Source organism: Xiphophorus hellerii, chromosome 15 (genome assembly GCF_003331165.1).
Source record: "Xiphophorus hellerii strain 12219 chromosome 15, Xiphophorus_hellerii-4.1, whole genome shotgun sequence".
Taxonomy (NCBI): Eukaryota; Metazoa; Chordata; class Actinopteri; order Cyprinodontiformes; family Poeciliidae; genus Xiphophorus; species Xiphophorus hellerii.
In genome coordinates this window covers 14,351,812-14,372,049 of record NC_045686.1, presented here as the reverse complement: position 1 = coordinate 14,372,049, position 20,238 = coordinate 14,351,812, and the positions used below count along the sequence as shown (strand labels likewise).

General features: G+C 44.4%; 1 protein-coding gene across 1 annotated transcript; it reads right to left on the bottom strand.

The window, feature by feature from the left end:
- Positions 1–8,896: 8,896 nt before the first annotated feature.
- dll4 (delta-like 4 (Drosophila)) lies at positions 8,897–19,727 on the bottom strand. The gene is made up of 11 exons (XM_032585782.1): positions 19,272–19,727; positions 18,868–19,128; positions 18,398–18,455; positions 17,516–17,779; positions 14,541–14,601; positions 13,245–13,375; positions 12,878–13,047; positions 12,568–12,787; positions 11,370–12,099; positions 10,539–10,647; positions 8,897–10,102 (listed from the first exon to the last, which is right to left on the bottom strand). The coding sequence occupies exons 1-11, from the start codon at positions 19,323–19,325 to the stop codon at positions 10,097–10,099; spliced, it is 2,064 nt and encodes a 687-aa protein (XP_032441673.1). The 5' UTR covers positions 19,326–19,727; the 3' UTR covers positions 8,897–10,096.
- Between the last annotated feature and the right edge of the window lie 511 nt (positions 19,728–20,238).

The window sequence follows — 20,238 nt, the reverse complement described above, 5'->3', positions numbered from 1 at the left end:
GGTGACGTTCGAGAATTTATAGTGTACTGGCAAATGTAGGCGGAGCCTCACTATGCTTTCGACCAATGATATACATGCAATCTTTCTTTCTAGCCCTTTTTAGCCAAACAATTTTCGGTGCGCTGAAGTAAGGCGGGACTTAGAGCTACACTCGACATATGATTAGTTCAAATTCCAGTTATGACGTAGTTTCATTTTACACTCTGATTTGTCACTGAACTTTCACTCTAATGTACCCAGTTTTTGATTGGTCCGTCTTGTTGTCAGTCTTTTTACTTGATCTGGCTGATGCAACTTAACTCAGCATTTCAGATCTCTTGAAGCAAGCCAATAACACCAGACGTTGCATCGTATCTTTATTTATATTTATATATATTCACTTTATTAATGATGTGAATGTACTATTTCAAAGCCTCGTGTTTTTCTGTAAATTCTGTGAACTGACCTTTGAAGGATCAAACTGAATTTCATTTAGTTGCAGTTGTCACAATTAAAACATGTAAATAACTTTCCTTTTCAGTAAAGTTAAAGAAAGTACAAATGGTTATGATTAGGTTGATGGGAGTTTAATCAGAGCCTTATATGGATGTTTACATTAGGCTGAATCATATAGGAACTGTAATGCGGTTTCACGGCTCAAGTATCCAAGAGTTGGATTAAGATCAACCTTCCTTTCATACCACACCAAGTGTTTATACACATAAATATCTGGTGACATTTCGGGTATTTGTTCAGTCCAGCAGAGGGTCACCATGACATACTCAATGGAATATGTGTGGCAATCCACTGGGTCAGAATGCAGTAAACAGGAAATTTGTTTTAGTTTTCTATACACACACATGAGCAGGTTCTGTTTATCCAAAGATGTTGGGTAATTCTTCTATTTTTTTTGTTCATGTAGAATACCCATCTGGAATAAGAAATCTTTCTAAAATAAAATTAGATAAAAGAAAAACTGACTTCTTTTCAACCGGTGGCCACCATGGAGAACATACTGGATGAGGAGATGACCGAACAGCTGTAGGGTTTGTTCAAAACATACCAAGATACCTCCCTCTACCGTCAGATCTTAAATACGGCGAACAGTACAAGCTCATCTCTGCTCAATAAATAGATTATCTATAAATAGGTGGCATTATCTGTTTAATAAGAGGCCAGTCAAGTGTATCATCTCCTCATAGATCCAGTCCAGGAAAGGTTGAACGACCAGCTTGCAGCCTCTCACACCTTGCTCTTTCATCTCCATGTGCACCATATCTCGGAGCAGGTGACTTCACTGACACCACAGTGGTAGCGTTTTCTCTGTGAAATATTCACAAGCGCCAATCGGCAAATAGACTGGCTTTTGTGAGATAAGAAAGGGCAATGGGTTGAGTAAAGAGCCAGGCAGTGCTCCTGCTTTGTGGAAAGTTGGTGTTATTTTTTTAGTTTGCTTTTTACACCTCTTTATCGGTCAAGGACAGGTCAGTCGTATCTGAACAAAAACAAGATTTCACTCGCAAGGTGACACCAACGAAACAGATTGATCGATTGATGCAGCTCAAACCAGGTATTTACATCCAATGGATAAAAGACACGTATCCTTTTTCAACTACCCAACGTTAAATAAGAATATAACTTTACTGTATGTATATGTAATATTTCAAAGTATGACAAATCAAAGTGTTTGGCCAGAAATGACCACCTTTACATTTTGAGGGACAAAAAGGGATAAAGTTGCAAGTCTGAGAACACCATTTCACCTGTAAAGCACAGTGGAGGCATCAACAACACTTAAGGACAAAGAAGATGTTGTTTTGGAGTGATTTGATCTTTCGTCCATTATAATTTGCATGCAGAGCTAAAATGATGTGAGAGCAAGGCAGTCTACGAACCTGTCTGAGTAACAATCAGGAAGGATGGACCAAAATTCTAGCAAGTTAATTTGATAAGCTAGTGGAAGGAAATCCACGTGTCTGATCCAAACTCTGAATTTCCCCTCTGTAGGTCAATAAAGGCTGTTTTAATTTTTATTCTATTATTTTCAAATCACCCAGTAAAATAGAAACTTCTTAATTTGAAGTCAAAAAAAAAAAAAAAAATCTTTTGGTAATTATTCTGGCATTTAGCTAACAACAGTAATTATAGTCGTCTTAATTGACCTAAAACAGGAAAATAAGTGACTGATTTGGTTCCAGAAGGGGAAAAATGATGAGTCTTTATATACGGGGAAGCAAATATCTGGTTTCAAAAACAGATCTGTAACAGGGTTTATCTAACTTATACAGAAAGGCATCTTTTCTTGTAATTGAAATTATTTTTAATGGGGAATGCTGTTTGAATAGACAGAAAGTGAGAGGGGTTGGAGTTTGGTTTGGTCTTCTGCTGACCACTTCCTTCCTGTGCATGGGGTTCTTACTGACACCTAGTGTTAATTAAAGAGATAACTGCAGTTGAGGAGAGGCATGAATGCTAGTCAGCTGCAAACAAAACAGCAAAAACAAAAGAGTAAAGTACAATTTTAAGTTAAAACAATCAGAGACAACAAAACAAGACAATAAAACATTTAAAAAAAAACACACAAAAAACAACTTAATTTGGAAAGTGCAGCTGTAACCATCATAAGGTGGCTAAAAAACAAATAAATGTATTGTGTTGAACTATTGAATTTCTAAAATATTAAAGAACTACAAATGCTAAAATAGAAATTTAAAGATGGTGACAAGCAGCCTTGTCACCAAAAACTTGTGATAAAATACATCCTAAACCTGCAGATGAAAAACAGATTTCATTGACTGTAATTTGTTTTGCAATCTATCTTTTGTTGGTTTTTTTTATATATATAAACTCTGTATGCGTGTGAATGGGCTGCCACCTTATCGTGGTGGAGGGGTTTGAGTGTCCCAATGATCCTAGGAGCTATGCTGTCTGGGGCTTCATGCCCCTGGTAGGGTCACCCAAGGCAGACAGGTCCTAGGTGAGGGACCAGACAAAGAGCAGCCCAAAGACCCCAATGATGAAGGAAAACTTTGGACTTGGTGTTCCCTCGCCCGGACGCGGGTCACCGGGGCCCCACTCTGGAGCCAGGCCTGGAGGGGGGGCACGATGGCGAGCGTCTGGTGGCCGGGCTTTTACCCATGGAGCCCGGCCGGGCTCAGCCCGAAGAGGAAACATGGGCCCCCCCTCCCATGGGCCCACCACCCGTGGGAGGGGCCAAAGGGGTCGGGTGCAGTGTGGGATGGGTGGCAGCAGAGGGAGGGGACCCTGGCGGTCCGATCCTCGGTTGCAGAAACTGGCTCTTGGGACGTGGAATGTCACCTCTCTGGTGGGGAAGGAGCCGGAGCTAGTGCGTGAGGTCGAGAGGTTCCGGCTAGAAATAGTCGGTCTCACCTCGACGCACGGCTCTGGTTCTGGAACCAGTCTCCTTGAGAGGGGCTGGACATACTTCCACTCTGGAGTTGCCCAAGGTGAGAGGCGTCGGGCAGGAGTGGGCATACTTGTTGCTCCCCATCTCGGCGCCTGTACGTTGGGGTTTACCCCGGTGAACGAGAGGGTAGCATCCCTCCGCCTACGGGTGGGGGGACGGGTTCTGACTGTCGTTTGTGCTTACGGGCCGAACGACAGTTCAGATTACCCACCCTTTTTGGAGTCCTTAGAGGGGGTACTGGAGAGTGCTCCTCCTGGGGACTCCCTTGTTCTGCTGGGGGACTTCAACGCTCACGTGGGCAATGACAGTGAGACCTGGAGGGGCGTGGTTGGGAGGAACGGCCCGCCCGACCTGAACTCGAGCGGTGTTCTGTTGCTGGACTTCTGTGCTCGCCATGGATTGTCCATAACGAACACCATGTTCAAGCATAAGGGTGTCCATATGTGCACTTGGCACCAGGACACCCTAGGCCGCAGTTCGATGATCGACTTTGTCATCGTTTCATCGGATCTGCGGCCGTATGTCTTGGACACTCGGGTGAAGAGAGGTGCGGAGCTGTCCACTGACCACTACCTGGTGGTGAGTTGGCTCCGGTGGTGGGGGCGAAAGCCGGTCAGACCTGGCAGGCCCAAACGTGTTGTGAGGGTCTGCTGGGAACGTCTGGCGGAATCCCCTGTGAGACGGAGCTTTAACTCCCATCTCCGGCAAAACTTCGAACACGTCCCGGGGGAGGTGGGGGACATGGAGTCTGAGTGGACCGTGTTCCGTGCCTCCATTGTCGAGGCGGCCGATCGGAGCTGTGGCCGCAAGGTTGTCGGTGCCTGTCGCGGCGGCAACCCTCGAACCCGCTGGTGGACACCTTCGGTGAGGGATGCCGTCAGGCTGAAGAAGGAGTCCTATCGGGCCTTTTTGGCCTGTGGGACTCCGGAAGCAGCTGATGGGTACCGGCGGGCGAAGCGGCATGCGGCTCGGGCGGTTGCTGAGGCAAAAACCCGGGCGTGGGAGGAGTTTGGAGAGGCCATGGAGAAAGACTTCCGTACGGCTTCGAGGCGATTCTGGTCCACCATCCGGCGTCTCAGGGGGGGGAAGCGGTGCAGCACCAACACTGTTTATAGTGGGGATGGTGTGCTGCTGACCTCTACTCGGGACGTTGTGGGCCGGTGGGCAGAGTACTTCGAAGACCTCCTCAATCCCACCAACATGCCTTCCACTGAGGAAGCGGAGCCTGGGGACTCTGGGTTAGGCTCTCCAATCTCTGGGGACGAGGTCGCCGAGGTGGTTAAAAAGCTCCTCGGTGGCAGGGCCCCGGGGGTGGATGAGATCCGCCCGGAGTTTCTTAAGGCTCTGGATGTTGTAGGGTTGTGTTGGTTGACGCGACTCTGCAATGTCGCATGGACATCGGGGGCAGTTCCCCTGGATTGGCAGACTGGGGTGGTGGTCCCCCTGTTCAAAAAGGGGGACCGGAGGGTGTGCTCCAATTATAGAGGGGTCACACTCTTAAGCCTCCCTGGCAAGGTCTATTCAGGGGTCCTGGAGAGGAGGGTCCGTCGGATAGTCGAACCTCGGATTCAGGAAGAGCAGTGTGGTTTTCGTCCTGGTCGTGGAACGCTGGACCAGCTCTACACCCTCGGCAGGGTCCTGGAGGGTGCATGGGAGTTCGCCCAACCAGTCTACATGTGTTTTGTGGACCTGGAGAAGGCGTTCGACCGTGTCCCTCGGGGAGCCCTGTGGGGGGTTCTCCGGGAGTATGGGGTACCGGGCCCTTTGATACGGGCTGTCAGGTCCCTGTATGACCGGTGTCAGAGTCTGGTCCGCATTGCCGGCAGTAAGTCGGGCTCGTTTCCGGTGAGAGTTGGACTCCGCCAGGGCTGCCCTTTGTCACCGATTCTGTTCATCACTTTCATGGACAGAATTTCTAGGCGCAGCCAAGGTGTTGAGGGGATCCGATTTGGTGGCCTTAGGATCTCATCTCTGCTTTTTGCAGACGATGTGGTCCTTTTGGCTTCATCAGATCGTGATCTGCAGCTCTCGCTGGAGCGGTTCGCAGCCGAGTGTGACGCGGCCGGGATGAGGATCAGTGCCTCCAAATCCGAGGCCATGGTCTTGAGCCGGAAAAGGGTAGAGTGCCTTCTCCGGGTCAGGGGGGGTGTCCTGCCCCAAGTGGAGGAGTTTAAGTATCTCGGGATCTTGTTCACGAATGGGGGAAGAAGGGAGCGGGAGATCGACAGGCGGATTGGCGCAGCGTCTGCTGTCAAGCGGGCGCTGTACCGGTCCGTCGTGGTGAAGAGAGAGCTGAGCCAAAAAGCGAAGCTCTCGATTTACCGGTCGATCTACGTTCCCACCCTCATCTATGGTCATGAGCTTTGGGTCATGACCGAAAGAACGAGATCGCGGATACAAGCGGCCGAAATGGGTTTTCTCCGTAGGGTGGCTGGGCTCTCCCTTAGAGATAGGGTGAGAAGCTCAGTCATCCGGGAGGGACTCAGAGTAGAGCCGCTGCTCCTTCACATCGAGAGGAGCCAGTTGAGGTGGCTCGGGCATCTGGTCAGGATGCCTCCTAGACGCCTCCCTGGTGAGGTGTTCCGGGCACGTCCCACCGGGAGGAGGCCCCGGGGAAGACCCAGGACACGCTGGAGGGACTATGTCTCTCGGCTGGCCTGGGAACGCCTCGGGATTCCCCCGGAGGAGCTAGAAGAAGTGGCTGGGGAGAGGGAAGTCTGGGCCTCCCTTCTGAAGCTGCTACCCCCGCGACCCGACCTCGGATAAGCGGAAGAAGATGGATGGATGGATGGATGGATGGGTGACAAGCAGCTGCAGCTCCTGCGTGGAAGCAACAGTTCTTTAAAGAAAAGGAAAACAAAAGCAAGGAGCACAGAGGAACTTCCGGATTCCTCGACTGCATTCGAAATGGGAAAAGTTGCTGTGGCAATGACAGAAAAAGTTACTCATTTCCTCAGTGTAAAAAACACTGATTGGGGGTGTTTGCTTGCAACTCTTTGTATTATTTTGAGGTTGCTTCCTGAGACTTTGAGTCATCTGTGCGATCCAGAGCAGAACGAAGGGAGTGATGCGTGAGAAAAACCGCTGGCCCTCGCCGGTATGTTCTGCATTTTTTAATCAAGGAGGAAACAGGAACTGATGTCACTGGGTCACAAACAGGATGCTGTGATTATAACACAATGAAAATGCCGGCCTGTGTTATGGACACCCAGAGGCCAAAGAGCAGAGCCCTAGCAAGTGCGAACCAGGGGGTGTGTGAGTCTGCTGATTGGTGTGAGGATGGTGACCATGGGAAGAAACTCTTGAGAGCTATCAGGTTGGGTCAGGTAGCAGACCAAAGTACAAGGTGCTTTAACTGGATGATTAATCATTGCGACGGCATCTATATTTTTCTTGAGCGGAGCAGGAAGTTCCCTTTTCCAAACTTTTCTTTTTTTTTTTTTGCTGTAATTTTACAATCTGGGAGATGAGGATGCCCAGGTCAAACTGTTGACAGGATGTGTGCGAGGAGGGCAAAAAAACAACAAAAAACCCCCCCAACAAATTCTATGCTGAGTGTTGATTGCTCTTGATTAGTGGGTGTTGACTCTTACGGGATCTCTGTTAATTGGAGACAGAAGGCATTTTCAAAATCCGGACGAGCGATGAAGAATAAGACAAGACGGGGTCATTTTGAGCAACAATCTGTTGGAGCTGTCTAGATTAATCAGTTTGTTCTGACAACTTTTCTAAAGCAGATACCTTTTTATTTATGTGGATTCCTCCCAGATTCACTGGCTCCCATCTGGTTTGGCCCTCCCCTCTGATGACGTGGGGGACCCGTGCCAGGGCCTCTCCCCCAGCTTTGTTTACTGGAGTGGGTGGTATAGTACCGGGCATTGAAATATTGCTCCTAACCCTGAGGGGGAAGCAGGCAGTTGGGGAGCCTGCAAGAGCCTCAGTATTATTTTTTTTTTATGGGAGGAGGTATGTGCGCAGTGTGGGTCATGCACACGAGGTGAGAGGCATGGCATATGCTGCTGTTTTTATGGCACCGCAGACTCACTCTGCGAGCTCCCCCCACACGGCATCTGTTTGGCTGGCTATACGAGCATTACGAGAGGGGTGAGGGGCTTGAGGTTCCCCTTTGCCCCGCGCCTTGGCTTTGTTTCACCATTTCCAGCTCGAGGGGGTGGTTTCCCTGGAAACGGATTTGAATTTCAAGCCAATTTAGGGGCCAGAGAGAGAGATACAGAGAGACAGAGAGAGAAAGGGTGGGTGAGTGGAGTAGGAGCCAAAAGCGTTTCCAGGAATTACTCGAGGTAGTGATGCTACAAGCAAGGGAGCTTTTTGTCTCTATGTGACCTAGTCGTTGTGTTAGGGCTGGACCTCAATGCTGCATCTGACACCACTGATTCCAACCTCTTCTTATAGACAGTAGGATATCTAATCGGAATCAATGGTACAGCATTTATGAATCCAACAAACACTTGATATGTCTTGGTAAAGTCTGCAGAGACAAATGTGATAACTGGACTTCAGTTAAGGATAGTTTTTTCAGAAACATCGCTTCTGAAGAGAACCGATTCTAAAAGAATCGTTGGGTACTGCAACATCAACATGTCAGCTACAGCCTAGTTGTCGCTGGAGTCTGTTGTTTAATAAAAACTATTATGTACATGTTTTCTCATACAGTGACATGTATCAGTTTTGAGTGGTACACTGATGACACCCTGCCTTATGTATATATGAAGCCAGATGTTTTTCTTTAGGTACATGGCCTATAAGTACGTCCTGGGGAAATAAAGCACCAGATGCAACTGTTGGGAACCTTGGTGTCAATGCAAATACACTCTTCAGCTTAATGTGGACCCTTTCTCTAAGGGTGAGTGCAGCTGTCTGACAGTAGAAGACCATTTTAGCTGTTTGTATCCAGGGTATTGTTTTCTTGTTCATGATAAACCTCCTTATGTGATTACCAAAATGTGGATGACTGTAAGGAAAGAGTTTAACTTGTTGACTTTGTTCGATTTCACCCTAACACACCAGGCTGATTTACATCAAGACAAGACCTCAATGCATCTATCCATCTCCTGCTCCATTCTGCCATAACTCGTAACCAAGATGGCACCGAGAAACTTGACCTTCTGCTATAAGACGACAAAATCTTAAATATTTGAAAGAGCTTCTTTTTAGTAATTTTTTCATTTAAATTGCACATTGCAATAAGCTACCTGCATTGTAAATACTTGTTTTGTTTTGTGGATGTCAAAGCTATCTATTTAAATTATTTTTGCATATCGTTCTTATCGTATACAAACCTTTTAATCTCGACTCTCATTTTAAATTTAGCCCCGAGTTTCACTTCTTTAAGAGGTGCTATAAAATGTGCGAGTGCAGGGAAGCAGCTGACTTTCACATCTCAAAATCTTTAAAACCAAACATAAATAAGCACACAACACATGGCATCGTTTCTTGTCAACGTCATTGTTTAGAAAACTCCCCCAAAAATAACTTTCTTTTTTTCCATTTAGTGACAAACAGTTTTATTCTTCAGAAGTTTGGTCCTTATAAATATGCATTATATACAAAATAATATTATAAAACATATAAAGAGCAGTGTCATATTTAAATTAAACTCTGAAAATAATCATTTAAAAAATTACATTATTGGTTTTTCTACTTTTTTGAAATTTACTATAGGCAGGCAGTGGTGTGACAGTCTTTTCCTTCTCCTTTTGACTCAGTTATTTTTGTCTTTAGCCTGCATAAGAAATACATTCCTATCCACACTTTCTCTGGGATTTTGCTGGCACTGCGCTGACTGTTGGGCTCCTGTGGTTTTTCTCGTGAAATCCCTGTTGATTAAAAAGTGTTCTCTTGTTTTCCATTCTAGGTTTTTTTATGGTAGTGCAAATGAACAAAGAACAGACAAGGGCACACATTTAGCATTGAAACCCCCTCTTTTTAAGGCTTCTGTAGTGAATTTGGGCTGCATACAATCTCCACCCTTGCGCTGACCAAGTCCAACTAGTCCCGTCTTTTTCCAACGTGATGAACAGCTGAGGGATATTTTCGCATATTCGTAGCTCTCGTTGTTGCCGACGCTGGACTGGGACAGCGGGTGAATTCACTCCTTTCGACCCTGAGTCTTGCATAGCAGGCAAAGCTGGCAGGAGTGATTATTGAGGAGGGAACGATGGGGGAGGAGGGGCTGGGGTGATTTGGAGAGTCAGATCTTAGGCACCTTTTATTTCTGATTGGTTGGCTTTCAAAGTCATCATGATTATCAAACAAGGCCAGGTCAGATACGAGGGGCAAATATCCACCTTTCTTTCTTCCTTTAGCTGTCCAGGTCGGCTGAGATTCTAAACGATCATTTCCCAGATGCTTTGTCCATCTTCAAACCACATCTGGTCAGTCTTATTTGCCTTCCATCCATTGGGGAAGGTCCATCATTGTACATGCTCTGCATACAAACACTTGGTCAACATTAGGTCGGTCAGCCCTGTCCCCCTTCTGTCGGGTTTCGATTTCTTTTACAGGGCTAACGTCTCGGCCCTCAACAGTTCTTCAGTGTTTCAGAGCAGCGATGAGCATCTAAAACAATCCCTGGACTCCTCTCAGCATTTTGTAAACAATCCAGAACATTACATTCTGTCTCGATTGTGTCTCAGTTATGCGTCCAAAACTTCTCTGACCCCTCGCAGTCTATACCTGTGGGAGAAACAAAGAGGCGATGAGAAATTAGAGTAAAAACCAAGTCTATTTGGTTGTTCTGAACTGTATGAATCAATTAAAACAAAAGATTTTCCAAGCGTCGTAATAGTTCATAAGTTATTCTCTTTTATATTTAACTTGGAAAGATAAAAAGAATTCTGCCAAATGCCACAAAAATAAAATATATAGTACCTTTGAGACCAAGCAGAGCCAAACATGTGTGAGAAAACATTATGCATAAGGATTTCAGGTTATCATGTGGCCAAGATAAAGAACATTCAGTCTAACTTACAGAAACCAATAATGCATATATATGGGATTTCCCAATCTTAACTCCAAAAATCTACAGTTCTTCCATAAATAGCCTGATCATTATTGAGGGATAGTGCACTTGGGACAAAGTAATGCGTTTAAAATCCAAGAAAATGCTTACCTCAGTTGCTATGACGCACTCCCTCCGCTCCTCAGCTATAACAAATACCGACTGGTACATGGAGTCTCTTGAGGAACATATTGTAGATATCCTACACTCTGGCTTTTCACTTCAAACACAAAGCGAAAGTTGTATCAATGTAAAAATACTCACAAGGGACAACTGTGTGTTAGCAACTGCAGGTGATGAACAATTCAAAGTTTTCCTTCCAAGCTAGTAAAAAAAACAAGCTGATGTGTTCACACAAACAAAATCCTGGCCTTAAGTAAGAGGGAAATCTTCTTAGCATTTCTACCATAGCAGGACGTCATTGATGCAGTTTGAGTGCTTTTTATGTATTCTTCAGATTCTTTGGAGGGAGGTTGTATTAAAAGGTTATAAACAGCAAGTTTATTCTCTGTAGTAGATAACTATGTAGGTGTTTCTTGGCTATTATTTTTGTTTTAAATCTGGGGTTAAAGCTAATGGCTAGTCAGAGAAGGTCAAGACTAAAGGAGACTTCTACGCATTAAAACAAATCCAATGTCCAATAAGTTGCTTTCACTTACACTGAGTAATATAAAAGAAAAAAAGATAATGCAGTGAACCTTTACAGTTAAAAGATTCATAAAGTAGTATTTACGTAAATTGCTAAAATGTTTTTCTTATTTGAGTTACATAAGCATGCTTTGGTGTTGGACCATCTTGGACTAGCCGTTAGCTTTATCTTCCTGGAGCTGGAAGACGCCAAAAGATTTATCTACTGAAAGTGTTAAATGCTTAGAACCTTTTAACAGAACATCCCTTAAAAAAATCCCGAAAGTGTTGCCTTGAAAGAGTGTTTCCCCTTACCTGTACATTCTGCTCAAAGGCATTTTATCTTCTAAACTCTTGTCATAAATAAGACTTTTATCTTCTTGTGACTTTTCGTCCTTAAAATCCTTTGTTTTAGAGTTGTAAGAGTCCAAGTGATAGTTTTTGTGGATAAAGTTTGATTTTTCTGAGTCACAGTCCACCTCCAGACTGAGTTTCTGGTTGGTGTTTTTCAGCTGCGATGCTGGGATCAAGTTATCACTTTGCACCTTCGAAAGGTTGTTCATAGTCTCTGTTTCTGCTCCTTGACCTTGCGCCTGCCTGTGGATGTGCCTCAAAGCAAATCCCACCATGCACAGTAGAACCAGCAACGCAACCAGACCCACTGCCAGAGAGACCGCCACCCACTGGAAACCATCATCGCCCGTCACTGGAGAGGTGAAGGTGGCGAAGGATTCACACAGAGGCCCGGTGTAGCCTGGAGGACAGGTGCAGGCTGCCAGAGTCTTCCCTGGACCACTGCCTGTGGTGCAAATGCCTCCGTTGAGACATGGCCGTACGAAACACTCGTCCAGGATTCTGTCACAGTTTCGTCCACCATAGCCCGCCGGGCAAATGCAGGCATAGTCATTTATTCGGTCTTGGCAGGTTCCTCCATTAAGGCATGGGTTTCCAGCACATTCGTTGATGTTGATCTCGCAGCGTTGTCCAGTGAACCCTGCGCGACAGCTACACATGCGCATGCCACCTTGGAGCAGACACAGACCACCTAAAAAGGATGAAATGGACAATGATGACTAAGTACATACATTTCATAGTGAGAAACACTTCAGTGACAAGCATTTCAAAATCACAAAGAACTTAATCCCTCTTGGGTTCACACATCTTTGTCAAATCCATTGCGACCACAATACTGTCTATTGTTGTCCTCAACAGAGAACAATATCTTAGAAGGCTGCATGTTTACAAGAAGACACAAAACTGAACTGCGTTTGGATATTTATTGCCTTTCACCAACAACCGCAGCAAGCTGTGGTGACATTTACAAGCCGTTGCTCCGAGCTGCCGAATGTTTATGTAGAAGACAATAGACACCAAGTTCCCAACAATTCCTGTTGTTCCATACTGCTTCCAGCAGCAGGAATTTAAAAGCTTGGTGGTGGGGAGACAGAGGGGTAGCGAGGGGAAGTTCAGAAAAGAGGGGTATGGGAGGCCAAAGAGCAGAGGAAGACCGTACCATTAGCACAGGGAAGCGACGTGCATTTGTCCACTCTCTTCTCACAGTTGAGTCCGGTGTAGCTGGAAGGACACTCGCACATATAGCTGCGGCCATTGTCTTTCTCCCAGCATTTGCCGCCGTGGAAGCACGGGGAGTCAGCACATGTCAGCAGGTTGTGCTCGCAGTGGGAACCCTCAAAACCTTGGAGACATGTGCACCTGTAGCCTGTCTCCAAATTCTTAAGAAATGCAACAAGAAAAAAAAAATGTAGGCCTCAAATAACACAAGCAACAATTGGCAGGTATGATCCCTTATTCAATCAACTTACAGTGCATATGCCTCCATTCCTGCAGGGGTTACTGTCGCATACTTGCATCTCCAGCTCACAGTTAACCCCTGTGAATCCTGGCAAGCAAGTGCACGTGTAACTCCCTTGGCCTGTGTTCATGCAGGTGGCACCGTTCAAACAGGGATGGTGATGGGTGCAGAAGTTCAGGTCTGAAGAGGGGAGGACAGAAAAGAGGGTTTGTTTACAGAGAGGCAAAGGGAGGGAAAAGAGCTACCTACTCTTGATGTGTGTGTGGAAAGCTCTGAATACGCTTTAGGGGAAACCTAATTTACTAATGCTTTCAAGTTAGTAATATGAGAGCATCTTTTCTCAAAAGAAACAAGTGGTAAAAGTTGTGTGTGCGTACCTTGGTCACATAATAGGCCTCCCCAACCCTCCTGGCAGTTGCACTGCCACGGCAGCTGGCAGGTACCGTGCTTGCAGGCCGGGTACTTCCTGCACTCGTCGCAGAACGTGCCCTGCCAGCCTTCCCTGCATCTGAAGAAATGACAACAGATGTTTCTGGATTACTCTCTTCTGAGTAACATCAGAGTTTCTTTGCACACAAAACTACAAAACATCAACTGTTTTAAACACGCAAGCTATTGACTTTGATTGATTAAGAGCAAACAACCATGTGTTATAGTTTAGTTAGGAATTTACTGGCAAGGACCTAAAGAAATCAGAGAGCAGTTCTGCAACATTAGCAGATGTTCCATCACAGTTAAATCCCATTAATATTGCATGATGATTAAATTCACTGCAGCAAAATGACAATTTACATAGCAGGCTTTTGCTGAAGTGATGTAAAATCATGAATAAGCAACTTATAATTATAGATCAATTGTTATGCGTAGTCAATATTATTTTTGTACGTTGCGCTGCAACTTCTGTCAAACCACTTGAGCCAAAGAAGGAGTATCACATTGTTTTATATCTCAAGTATTTATTCCCAGTTAGGGACAGTTTTTGCACAGCAAATGATGGATTTATGTCTAAAACGAGAGCAGCAGAAACTTGAGGAGGAATTTCTCCCAGGGATGGGGTTGAGTGTGCAAATTATTCTTGCTGCTGAGCAAGTGAATGGGATGGGGCAGTGACAAGAAGGGAACGTGGGAAGAGGAGAAGTTAGTGAGAGCAGTGTGTCATTTACACAGTTTGGTAGATCTGAACCTCTTTTATTGGATTACACTAAAATAGCTTCTCTACTACTCTTCTTTTGGGGGTTTTAAAGATAAATTGCAAATTTGGAAGTTATGGTTGTTCTGCTGAAATCTCAGTTAACTACACTTTTAGGTTCTTTGGTTTTCTATCTAGTATGATGCTGACTGTGACTAAATTTTTATTTTATGCTCTACTCTACATATTTTGCTGGTTTTAGATTCTTCTAGATTTTTTTTTGTTTGTTTTAGTACCTTACATCCTCTGGTCTCTTTTTCAATCTTTGTTTCATTACTTTAGTACAGATCTTGTTTTTTTAAGGACATTGATGACTATATTGGTAAAGATATTATTAATATACCGACGAGTACAGTGCAGTTTCTCTTATTAATAAGCTATGATGCTTGACGAGAAGCACAAGCAAATGCGAAAGCAACAAACACTGTTCTCATAGCCTGTGTCCTAACACATATTTCAACACTTCATAATATTTGATACTTACACACACTCCCCAGGTTTGGAGCAGTTCCCATTCCTCTCACTGCACCCCTCAAGACAGATAGCTACAGTATAAAGAAAAAAAACAAAGATAAGTCACTTTTTAAAAATAAGTGCTAAGGCACTGACTTTGTAGAAAAATACAATTGTTTAAAAATAACTGCTGGGTTGTGAAGATGTCAGGTAATCCTTTAATACTTCACAATAACAAGCATGAAGGCTAAAGAGACGGCAATTTCTCGAAATAGCACACTCTGAGTGTCCATGTTGAAGTGCGTGAGGCTTTAGTCTTTTTTAACTTTGGTCATTAATCTAAACCTGTCCGACACACCCTAGTTACAGCTGCCCCTTAAAGAGAGAGATGGGATGGTGTGAGTCTGTGGCGGGTGGGCAGGGCAGATAGTTTGTTTGTCCTGTTTTAAGTGCACCGGTCTTGCATGACACTGATTCGCGGGACAACATATCAGGCGGCTGACAGTAAAGCGGCCCGCTTTAAGTCCGGAACAGATGCTTGCTCTCAATAGCAGACAGCTGTCACTATTGTTGTTTGTGGTCCGCCGCAGCCATATTTGCAGCTGCTACTGCCGCGCGCCCAACAATGGAAGGGGCTAAACATCGGTGGCGCGTGGCGGATAATAATGCCGCGATTAACCTTGGCGCGTGCTGTCGCCCGGACTCCTCCTATCGATGCTCGCGCGCCCCCTCCTCCTTCTTTCCCGCCTGCGGATTATGTTACCGGGCACGCGCGAATACAGTGTTCCCTGAAGGGGGAAATTGTGTCGAGGGTTCACTTCAAAATTTCTTTTACACGAATAGCAAATGATTTCTTTAATCGCATTATAAGACGGATATTGAGGGTAGGTAAGAAAAAGGACAAGTTCAGCTTCCGTTTCAATTTGTATTAAAAACGCTCCCAGAGCCGGCCCAACGCTATATAGGAGCTTAAACAGCTTTTGATTAGGAGTGAGATGGGGGTCCTAATTGCTATCAAGTACCGCTGCTCAATTAATAGTTGTACACTGAGGCCGCTCAATGTTGTATGTTCCCTTAAGCAGAGTTTTATTTCGGAAAACCTTTTCTAACACCCACAAGCTCTTACAGTATCACTAATACTTCTTTTACACTTTTCAAGCCTGATTGTTTGAGTATTGTGCATTGAACAAAATACATTGTACATCAACAATTTCTTTTATTTAACTCACATTCATTAAATAAATAAATAGTTAGTAGTAAATGTTATTTATTTATTTATTTTAAATATACTCAGTTGCCTTGGAAGCTCATTTTCATAGGATTATGTTTCACGACAAACTTTGTTGCATAGAGTAAAGATTATTGAATGATAAACTAAAACTGACTTAAACCACAAATATTTCTCTTTGTAATGTTACAACTAGTGATTTCTAATGCATTTTAAATCCAAAGTAATTACAAATTGAGAGATTTTTTTAATAACTTAAAATTGCTATTTATTAATCTCTCATTAAAAGTGGGTCCATTACTTTTAAATGCAACTTAATTTCAAAGTTTTGACATTTCTATCTTCATTTTACAAATCCGGCATGCATAGGGGGCACCTGCAGACCTAAGGACCCTAAACTTAGGTTCAGGGTCCTTAGCACCCTGGTGCCTTGGGCTGGCTCTGTTTTTATCATCAATGTTTGAATGTTTATGCATTACACACCTTGCATAAGCATTATTATGGCTTACAATTACAAAATACTGTCACACAGTAACCAAATGTGTGTTGCTTTATGTGCCTTATGGATTGATGGCACTTAAATACCTTAAATATCAAAACAAATGTGGTTTCTAATCTTACAGAAAGAATGCCTGAGTTGCTGTGTTGGTAGAAAATGGTAGCTATCTAACAGACTATGCCTTTATTTTCATTTGGACCTTTCAAGAAATAATTGAGATACTTTTGTGTCAAAATATTGACCTTAATTTGTCCTTAATTGGGCTAGTTTATGTGGCCTACTTCCAAAATGTTAACCTGTTCAACAACAATTTTCTGATTTACTTAGAAAAAAAAGTGCATTGTAAAGCATGTGACAATTCTAGTTCTCTTTGGTGCCCCCTGTTGGTTTGGGTCCTCTAAACAGCTGCTTAGTTTGCTTTTGCATTGTGTCGGCTCAGCAGTCTCTAAGTGTAAGTTACACTAAACCCAAATGAACAGTCTTGCTCACATCCATGCATGGGCGTGTGGGAGCGGAGTGGAAATTATGGTGTCTGAAAGATGCTCAATCTGTCTTCTCCCATGTATATTTTCTGTAGTCACGCACGATTGATGTGTGTGCGTAATTGCAACACGTGAGCCCATCTGGTTAGAATTTGGCGCCACGGTCAAAATAGTGCATGCCAGTTTCTCTTTCACCACCAGTGTGACATGGATGACAGATCCACTGTCACCCGTGTGGTCACATATCCAGCACATGGTAGCTATTACTCTCACGGTGCCTCCTTCCAATCTACTCTTTGATTAATTTGTTTTTGGTGAAAGGGAGCGGGGGCGCCCTTCGGTATTTTGGGACTAAAATGACATCAGGGGCTCTCCTGTGGGCTCATTTGGAGCTTTTCAGAGTGTGGGTCAGCAATGTGGTCAAGTAGGTTCCAACCAGCTCAATGTTGTGTTTACAATCCCACAACCAGTTACATTTCAGAATTATGTGATAGAAATGGGCCACCAAGGAGCATTACACAACAAAACCGCCTGACAGACAAAGGTATTATTAGGAAATCCCTGGCTGAAGATCTGGACCTCAGTGGGGATAACATCTTTATCTGTGACTTCTTTTCTTGGCATAAATACAATAAGAAAGTCAAGCTCCTTACCTGTGGTTGCACAGGGAGCATCTAATGGCTCATAATCTTAGATTGCAAAATAAATATCAGCGGTCAAGTTCAGACCAAGACTTTCAGTTTATATCGCAACCAGAGGAAAGCCAGCCAGGTGAGAAACCAAAAGATTCGGCTTACGTTCTTCACAGTATTTCCCTTTCCAGCCGGGAAGACAAGACAGCTGACCATCCCTGGTGCAGGTGTAGTGACCGAACCGGTCGTCTCTGGGCGTGCACTTTTTGGAACAACTTTCCCCATAGTAGCTCTCGTTGCAGATGAACCGATAGGAATATCTAAGCTCCGTCTGTTTCTCGGTTTGTGTGTCCTGGGACCAGTCGGTTCCTACGCCCAACTGTCTTTGGATGGCAAAAAAGCTAATCATAAAGTCTGGATTGTTGGTATCTGTAAAAGATGAAAGATCAATTAGAAAGAGAGAAAGAAATTAAAACAATTAAATGTTTTTTTTTTTTTTTTAAATGTGCAGCTGTCTTGTGATGATTAGGTCAAAGAGTAATCCAGTTTCGTCTTAATAACTGCATCCCTTAATCAAATCCCATATAGCTGAGATGAAAGATAAACTCAGGTCGAAATTTCCTCTTTTTTTCCTGTCAGCAGAAAAAAAAAACATTCCCAGGCCCAGTCCCCTCTTCCAAAGGGCAGAACAGAGTAAGGTGTAAAATACAGGAAGATGTAGTCAGGGGCTTTTGGCAGGCGCTGTGTATTCTCACCAAGAGCCCACAGCTCTTTCCCACGCCAAAAATAAAACTAGAGGAAGTTCAATTGTATTGGGCATAAGAATGAAAAAGGTGCTCTGAAGTTCATAATAAAGGGACGCAGAGGCGTGAAAAATGTCTCAAAGTATTCACATTTAACATTACGATTAAGAAGTAAATGTTTAATCGGCCACTTAGAATCAAATATAGCCATGTTTTAATTTTTAATCTGTGAATAGGAAACAGGAAAAAAAAAAAAAAAAAGCTAAGGAGAGCTCCCTCCTGTGGTAGTATATGTTGCACTCACCTACAGGTAGATTTCCATAAGGTGAATGCCAGGCCTCAATAATTAATGAAAATGACCCCTGAGGAGAAAAACACACGCAGTCGGTGAAACTGTTTAGTTTATAATTTCACAACTTTTAAATGTTTTTTGGTTTGGGTTTTTTTTTTCTGATTCTGTGTCGTAGTTCATATGTAATACAGTTAGGATGTATGGAGACATTTATGAGTTACAGTGAACCATATACAGCACAGTGTAGACTTTAAAGTGAGCGACGTCGTAGCGGCGCAATCTGGTCGTCGCCAGAGCATTACCTAATGACATGGATTAGACGAGCGGACCAATAACCGGTGCGCTCCCAAAACGCACAGCTGCTCCCCCGTTAAAAACAACTACAACAACAACAACAATAACACAGCACAATGGGGGCCGCTGCTATGACACAAAAATAATAACGTGGATGCATTTATGCTGCGCGCCTTCCACGCCCTTACCGGCCATCCGAACTTGAAGGGGATTTGAATGGGTCTGGGTAAAGTGCCGCTGTCCTTGGCGCTGAAAGAGTTCGTCCCCAGCACCGGTGTCTCCCTACTCCCAAAGATGCAGTCACCTGGCGACACCACAGCCTGGTAGTTCTTCAGGCAAATTTTGAAATAAGTCCTGCAGCTGGGCGTGCACGCGTTCCCGTTTGCCAGCAAGCCTTTGTGGTTTTTAAATTCATGGAGATCTACCTCAAAAACTCCCGAGCCAAATACCTAAAATAATGTAAAAAAAATAAAAATAAATAAATAAATAAGGGGAGGGAAAGTGAGACGTTATTTGAGAAAGCGTGAAAACAAAACGACAACAACCGTCTCATCGCTTGTTTTCGATCCTCATTCTTCATCCTCCTTCATACCTGTAATATTAACGTGGTGCTGAAGGCGATGGTAAAGGTGAACCAGGCTGCCATCCTTCTCGTTTCTCCAGGGCAGCCGTGTCACCAGCCGCCAGAAACCGCAAAGCCTCCTTACTCCCAAGTATTTAAGCCCAAGAAAATGATTTGTTTTTGGCAAAAACAACAATCTAAAAAACACACATAAATCCTCCGAAAGCTCCTTGTTGCCGTGCGTCAAAAGGGTCCAGAGGAACGGTTCCCAAATCTCAAAGTTATCCAGAAGCCGAGGGAAGACCAGAATATCCACAGCCGCGCGTCTTTTTCGCTCAGCAGGCGTCCTCTCCTTGTGTATACTCCACAGTGTGTCCCTCCGCTGAGTGCGTGTAAAGGCTCAAAGCTTGTTTTGGTGCTGAACTCGGTGCGTCAGTGCGCCACGGACGTTCATCAGCCTTCTTATTACTAGTGAATGAACCGTAGAGCGTCTCCTCCTGGATATATAGATGTACACTGCGCGGCTCATTACATAAACTGTCACTCACCCAACATGGCACCGCCCCCTTTCACATATTCAACCCCCTTCCTTTCCACCCTAACAACAATTATCCAGATTTAATCCTCAATGGCAATGAGGTGCCCCACCACTATTAACGAACCCGGAACATTTGTAAATGATTTTTTACAACCGAGTGTGCGCACTGGAATGCTTTACGCATCAATCTAAGAGGAGACAAAACTTTGAGTGTAGAGAGGATCAATTCAATTAGGGTAGCCTATTTCTTCGTGTACTGTTTTTGCAGTTGGTTCCACTCAATTGCACGCCTAATCAGCCCCTCACTACAGGTTTGGGGACCATGCGTCCGCCCGGAGACAGCACTCTGACAGGGCCCACATGGGAGTCTCCCCGGGGATGGATCACACACAATGGCAACAGAAATAAGATTAAACGGTAAACCAATAGTTAACTTCGAAGTTAAACCAACTGAATTGC

Bases quoted from the DNA above. Each gene is read 5' to 3' on its own strand.
- dll4 (XM_032585782.1), bottom strand. From the start codon at position 19,325: ATGGCAGCCTGGTTCACCTTTACCATCGCCTTCAGCACCACGTTAATA. The intron at 14,602-17,515 runs GTAAGCCGAATC...TTTATACTGTAG, and splicing joins AGGGAAATACTGTGAAGAAC to CTATCTGTCTTGAGGGGTGC. The intron at 10,648-11,369 runs GTAAGGGGAAAC...TTGTGTTTGAAG, and splicing joins CCTTTGAGCAGAATGTACAG to TGAAAAGCCAGAGTGTAGGA.